Source organism: Meleagris gallopavo, chromosome 1 (assembly GCF_000146605.3).
Source record: "Meleagris gallopavo isolate NT-WF06-2002-E0010 breed Aviagen turkey brand Nicholas breeding stock chromosome 1, Turkey_5.1, whole genome shotgun sequence".
Classification (NCBI taxonomy): Eukaryota; Metazoa; Chordata; class Aves; order Galliformes; family Phasianidae; genus Meleagris; species Meleagris gallopavo.
The window spans coordinates 49,080,136-49,087,187 of NC_015011.2; the positions used below are offsets into that span (position 1 = coordinate 49,080,136).

Below are 7,052 nucleotides of genomic sequence, written 5' to 3' on the forward strand. Positions count from 1 at the left end.
CGCTCTTTCCCCTCCCGATGTTCCCGCCACCCCTGGGGGGCTTTGGGAAGGTCTTCCTTGCCCCCCTTCCCGGCATCGCGGTCCCTGTTCAGGGGATGGGGGTCCCTCAGTGCTCGCTCTTTGCCTCCCCGCCCATTCCCCCCATAGCGGGTGACCCCGAGCATCACTTCCTGACCAGCCGCTGCCCAATGTGGGAACCATGGACCATGTCCAGATGCTGCCCTCCTGCTCAGCCCCATCATGGCCATAAAGCGGGGCTCCTTGCAATGGAAAGTGTGAGCGTAGCCCCCCTACCTGGAGGGCTTGGAGAGTTGGGAAAGACCCCAACCCACCTGCTCCCCTGAGCTCTCTACCATGGTGTCAATCCATCCAGGGGTCAGTGTCCATTCCTTGGGGTAAGGATGGGTTCAGCGGCCACACAAACCCTGGTGGGGGTTCGTGGTTACCTGGAGGCTGGCAGGGAGAAGTGTCCACATTGGGGGAGAGGATGCAGAGGGGTGAAGCAGGCAAGCTTTGGGCATGTAGAGGCTGCTTTTCTTGGGTTATTTCCCCTAGATGTGCCATTGCTCCGGGGACAATGTGTTGACCTCGAAGTTTGCTGGGGCCACAGTCACCTGCCAGGAGTTTCACATCAACCACAACCCCACCTGTTCCTCTCTGTCAGCATGGTGGCACATTGAGAACCAATGCCCCTCAAACTTCATTAACCACAGAGGGTTCAGGCAAGAGGATGGCAAAGGGTCATCCGTGCAGTCCGGGCCCCATAAGACATAACAAGATTGAAATGGAGAGATGTGGATGGAGGACATCTCCTTGGGGGGGCCAACCTGGGGGTGATGGTCTGGCTTGTTGGCAGCAAAGCGATGGGTATGGGTACTCAAACACTGACAGCTCCAAGCAAGAGCCAAGGTGATGGAGACGTGCTGCTGGATTGGCTCCTCCAAGGGAAACCCCCGTCCCTTGTGGCATGGTGGTGGGGGCACAGAGAGCTGTGCCAACATGGGGTGGGCACACAAATGGGGGAAGTGCCCAGTGATGAGCCCCACAGTGGGCACCTGTCCCCAGCCCTGCTCTCCCCACTTAGTTGAATGCTGGCATGGGGGGGGGAAGCCGTGGGGAGCAGATTTGCCAATGCATTAGTAAATGAAGGCTCTGATCCCCTTACATAAATGAAAGTGCATTGTGCCCAACAATGAGTACCGCCCGAGCCCCCCGCAGCCACTGACATTTCACGCGCTGAGTGCTACCTGGCAGCTTTCAATCTTTTCACCAGCTCTGGTGGCCAACGTGTGCCATGCACCTCCCCCGCTCCTGCTGCCCACTCCCCAGCTGCCCGTGCCGCGGCGGCAGATGGGAGCCCTCCCCAAATTGTAAATAACAGCTGCACAGCTATAATTAAGTGTTTCGCAAAGAATTGGGGAGAAGCGTGCTTGGAGGTGCTCATGGAGATGCAGGCTGGGAGCTGGGGGGCTGAGATGGTCCCGTGTCCCCACATCCCACAGGGATGGTTAGCCTCAGGGATGGGGTGACCGGAGCTGTGGGTGCCACCTGCATTCTTCCCTCCTGGAGAGGCTTTGCTCTCTGCAAAAGCATCCCTGAAGAAAGGTGGATGCTGGAGCTTCCCCCCGTGCGCCTTCACCATTGGTTTTTGCTTCTCTCTTTGGTTTTCAAAAACCCACAGAGGGTTTTTGCCTTGGCTGTCCCTGCTAGAGGCTTTTCCAAAGCCCAGAGCTTCGCTGGCACTCGGCAGCATCTCCTCATTTCCAGCCTCAGCGTGCTCCCGCCTGGTCCAGGTCCATTTGTGCTCACGCCAACACCATCTCCTCGCTTCCTCTCCCTGCTACTTCCCCCTGCTGTTCCCATCCGTGGCGGCCACATCCTCCCTGCCCAAGCCTGGCTCAGCTACAGGGAGGTGTGGACAGGGCAGGGGGGTTACTGCCATCAGCCTTGGGGACTGAAGGTGTCCCCGAGTGTCACTGCTGACCCCATTCCTCTTGGCACACATCCTGGTAGCTGGGGCTTTGCCAGCAGATGGGCGATGCCGGCTTTACATTGACGGAGAGCTACCTGCTGACCTGGCACGTGTGCACGCACCCACGCACATGGGCTGAGCTGGTCTAAGAGGATTTCTCAGCTGTGCCACAACAGCAAGCGAGCAGCAGGGCAACCTGAGTTCCCAAAAGTCATTGAGAGCAACCAACGTGACCAATCCCATTTTGTACCAGAGGTTGATGGGACAAAGCCCTTGGGCAAGATCCTGGGTTGTGGTCCCCATGGTGTCATGGGTTGATGTGGTCCCTGTGGTCCACATGGTGTCATGGGTTGACATGTCATGATTTAACCTTCCATGCTGATGTGATGTTGAATTTCACCCCGCCGCCGAGCACAGCAGGAGCTGCCATCCCGCCCCAATGGGTCAGCGCCCACTGCCCCAGCGCTTGCCCGCGATGCGTTGCACAGCAAGATGGAGCAGCTGGAGGAGCAGCTCCTGGCCAAGATCCTCGCCCTGCAGAAGGAGAGGCACGCTGCCAACACGGACCGCAGCCAGCAGCAGCATGACATCGAGAAGGAGCTCAATGCCCTGCAGAACCGAGTGGCGGAGCTGGAGCACGGTGAGTGCTGCCCAAGGGGGACCAAGGAGGCGTGGGCTGATACTGAACCCAAGGGCAAACCTGGAGGAGCACGGGGTGGGCACCTTCACTCCTCACCCTTCTCTTCTTTCCTCCCATCTTTGGCATGCAGGAGCTCCAAGCTACAGCCCTCCTGATGCCTTCAAGGTGACTATCCCGGTGCAGAACAACTACATGTACGCCCGCATGAAGAAGAGCCTGCCGGAGCTCTATGCCTTCACCATCTGCATGTGGCTGAAGTCCAAGGCCTTGTCAGGGCTTGGCACCCCTTTCTCCTACTCTGTCCCCACCCAAGCCAACGAGATCGTGCTGCTTGAGTGGGGCAGCAACCCCCTGGAGCTGCTCATCAATGACAAGGTCAGCCCAGCCTTCCCACATTCTCTTCATCCCCATTCTTGGAGGTTGATTCCCCATCTCTGGAGGTGCTCAAGGCCAGGTTGAAAGGGGCCTTGGGCAGCCTGACCTGGTGGCTGGCAGCCCTGCCCATGGCAGGGGTTGGAAATGAATAGTCTTCAATGGCCATTCCAACCGAAAGCCATTCTGTGATTCTGTGATCCTAAAGTGACTTCCATGGGAGGTGGCATGGGGGACCACAAGGAGGAAGGGCATGGGGAGGACAGCTCTGCCTGCTGGGTCTTGATGGAGGGAAGCAACAGTTCTGAGTGGGGTACACTGGGGCCCATTGGCAGCCCCAGTGAGTTTCATTCTCTTGCTTTCTACCCACAGGTTGCCCAGCTGCCGCTGAGCCTGAAGGACAAGGCCTGGCACCACGTCTGTGTGGCATGGACCACTCGTGATGGCAAGTGGTCGGCGTATCAGGACGGTGAGCAGCGGGGCTCCGGTGAGAACCTGGCTTCCTGGCATGCCATCAAGCCACAGGGCGTCATCATCCTGGGCCAGGAGCAGGTACCTGCTGCAGCCTACAAGTTGCTGTGGGTGTGGGCATTCCCAAATGGAGTTTGGGGCAGAGGCAGCCCTAAATGGGGCCCGGGGTGGGGACTGTGGGGCTCAGATGTGGGGGCTCTCTGCCTGCTCATCCAACACCCAGGTGGGCTTCTTGTTCTCAACATCTTTTCCCTTTCCTATCCCTCTTCACCTCCACCTCCACACGGATCCCTCCCTCTCCCCAACTCATCCCCTTGTCCTTGCTCTGCTCCCATCCCCAGGACACTCTGGGCGGCCGCTTCGATGCCACGCAGGCCTTTGTGGGGGAGCTGGCCCATTTTGCTGTTTGGGACCACATGCTGGCTCCAGCGGAGATCCTGGCCTTGGCCAACTGTACCTCGCACCTGCAAGGCAACGTCATCCAGTGGGACGACCAGGCTGTCGAGGTCTTTGGAGGGGCCAGCAAGGCAGCCTTCACCGCCTGCGACGAGGGGAGGAAGGCGTGAACGGCACTCTCAGCTCCAGGCTGCCCTTCCAACCCTCCCAGATCAACGAGACCCTCTCACCACCACCACCACCCTATGATGGGGCGATGTTCGAGGCCTTCAGGGGAGGTCCCACGGCAGCCCCTCGCTCCTCCTGCCCCTCACCTTGCCCTGTTTTGTTTTGGGCCCTGGGCATTGGGGATATGGGGGGGGCTGGGAGTAGGACATCCCCTACACTTCTTTATTTTCATCGCCCTGATGTCTGGTTTTGTGAGTCTGCTCCCTCCGAGCCCCTCTTCTCCATCAGCCATTCTTCAGAATCGTCCTCCCCCCATGGGATGAAAAAAGTCCTGTGAGGGGGATCTGTTACTTTTACTTTAAGCTTTCCCTGTGCCACATAAGGCACAGAAAGAGGGTCAGAGACTCGTCCTCGTGCACCCAGCCCTGGTCAGGGTGGAGGAAATGAAGCAAAAGTGAGGAAAAGGGGCAAGGGGAGAGGTGTGCCCCATTGCCCCCCCAGCCTTTTGGGGCTGAGTTGCTTGCAGTGGTGCTGGCCTCACCCATGCCTCGGCCCCTGCTTTGAGCTGGCTGGGGATGCTGGGGCCTCGTAGAGTGCCTGAGGATGCGATGTTTCCTTGCTGGTGTCTCAATATGTCTGTGCCAGGGGTTTTTTGGGGGGGTCTCACGGTGTGATGTCCAGCTTCCAGCACTCCTCCAAGCCCACCATGTCCCACTTTGCACCTCCTGCCTAGGGACCAGGGGGCAGAGGGAACAACCCATCAGGGTGGGGGGATGCAGTGGGGATGCAGTGCGGCCCCTGTGCCGAGTGGGAAACACTGTGATCTTCATGCCACCCCTCCCCCCGTCCCCCAGTCGCTCGCTTGTGCGTGGCCGTGTCGTGTTGGGACATTCCTTTTGTAACGCTGGCTGTGGGCAATAAACGTGGCGTGTCTGTCGGAGCCTCGTGGGGCTGCAAACCTGGTGGAAAAAGAAGGCAAAAATCCCTATGGGGATACTGGGTGTATGCCTGGAGGAAGGCAGCAGAGCTCTGGGAGCTCAGGGCTGCAGGATGCTCTGCAGCTCTCACCTAAGGCTCTCTCCTGGGGGCTTGGAGGCAATCGGGCTGAATGGGGAACATGGAAAGGCTATAATTTACCCAGGCATTTTAAAGGCTTATGGCAAACTCCCCCGAATAAGGCTCTTAAGGAAATGAAGTCATTATGGAGAGATTAAAAACTAGTTAAGAGGCAGGAAATCAAGAATGGGAATAAATATTTGATTTCCATCCTCAGAGAGGCCTCAGCCCTGACGTTCTGTGGCTGCGTATTCTGTAACTGGGTGGAAAAGGAGAAGCAAGGTGTGGGTTTTGGTTATCTGTACCCTATGAGAAGCAAAAACCGTTTACAGGGTTTAGGAAGGCAGCTGGGGAGATGGCAGGAGGCGAAAAAATCGATGGGGTTGCAAAGAATAATTGCAATGGCTTACAGATGCTGCTGGCTTCTAAATTAAGCAGAGTCACTGAGGAAAAGAGCTGTGTCTCTCTGAGAGCAGCTTGCTGGAAAACAACGCTTTGTGCACTGAGACAAGGGAAAACAAGATGGTTCTTAGGAGGGTTAATGAAGGAGAGGTGTAACAGCTGTCCTGAGAGCACGCTACAACCCAGCACCTCTTCCTAAAAGAGGGATTAAAGCAAAGACATATTGGATGCCGACACTATTAATTATGAGGGTCTGAAGCCATTAATTACGAGGCTTGAGGAGGAAACGCCATAATTCCCAAGCTGGGAGCTGGGCTGCATGTGTCCCAGTGGGTGCTATCACGATGAGCCCACTTTGTCCTAACGATGGGGGGCTGCTCTAATTGCCTCCATGTCCTCCCGCAGGCAGGAAGGCTCAGCAGGACGCTCCAGCAGGGCTGTGCTATGGTGACACACAGCTGGCTGTGTCCCCATTTCCCAGCCAATGATGGGCACTGCAATGCAACCTGATGCTGCCGTGCATCAGTGGCACGTTGTTGTTTTACCAGCACAGAGGTATGAATTCAGGCTTTGCTGAACAGTGCCAGGGTTTCCCATGGGGAACGTTTCCCCCTACCCCTCCCCCCCATCCTGGAACCACATTGATCAAAACCAAAGCACAATTAATTGAAGGCAACATCACGCAAACTCTCGCATACAACACACAGCCTCAGACAGAGCTCGCACCAACTCGCTGCTTCCCAGCAAAAGTGGGTGAACTACACTGGGATTAAAGCATTAAAAAAAGCACAGAAAGAATACGGTGCTTGAAAGCGCTGTATCCCCAGAGAGATTAGAGTAGCTGCCTGGAGATAGAGTAATGATGGAAAGATCTTCTTCCCAGAGATTCTGTTCCTAATTATCTCCTTTGCACACACACACATACACACACACACACAAAGGATGATCTCCCGGCTTTTATCTTTCTCTCGATGGTTTTAGTGCCTCGTTGCAAGAGGCCCATGCCTGCAAAAGAGAAAAAGGAAAAGGAATCGGCCCCAACTGCAGGAAGACTGCAACTGTCATGGAGCGAGGGGATAGGAGGCAGCATTTAATTTCTGTCACTGGCGGCGATGAAGGCAAAGGGAAGAGAAATGATCACTGAAACACTGTCCTCCCAGCGCTGTCAGCGGAATAACAGCCCTGGGTTCTGCTTGGATGGATGGGTGTTGGGTGAGTGGGGCTGCCTTCACCCTGCAGCTGCTGGGAGGACATTTCACATACAGACCAACAAGACACCACGTGAACAATCCGGCCCTGGACTTGTCCTGCATGACAAGGACATGCCCTGATGGAGAGCCAGGCATCACACTTGGTGACCTGGGAGTAGAAAGCGTGATCCCAGAGCTGAATTTTCCTTCACCTGTATTAGTTTTAGACTGAGATTTTGGGCCCTTGAGAACCTAATGTGGTTCTACAGGGCCAAATTCAAGGTGTTGCATCTGGATCAGTGCAGATATGAGTATGGACTGGGAGAAGAACTTGTTGAGAACAGCCCTGCAGAGAAGGACACAGGGCTGCTGGGGGATGAAAAGC

At 56.2% G+C, this 7,052-nt stretch overlaps 1 protein-coding gene across 1 annotated transcript in view; it reads left to right on the plus strand.

The window, feature by feature from the left end:
• LOC100542617 (neuronal pentraxin receptor-like) overlaps positions 1–5,258 on the plus strand; it is a gene marked incomplete at its 5' end in the record, with an annotated part of 21,188 nt that extends 15,930 nt beyond the window's left edge. The window contains 4 exon segments of the mRNA XM_031552333.1: positions 2,390–2,612; positions 2,743–2,987; positions 3,357–3,536; positions 3,797–5,258. Coding sequence (XP_031408193.1) covers positions 2,390–2,612; positions 2,743–2,987; positions 3,357–3,536; positions 3,797–4,021 — 873 coding nt within the window.
• Positions 5,259–7,052: the final 1,794 nt, after the last annotated feature.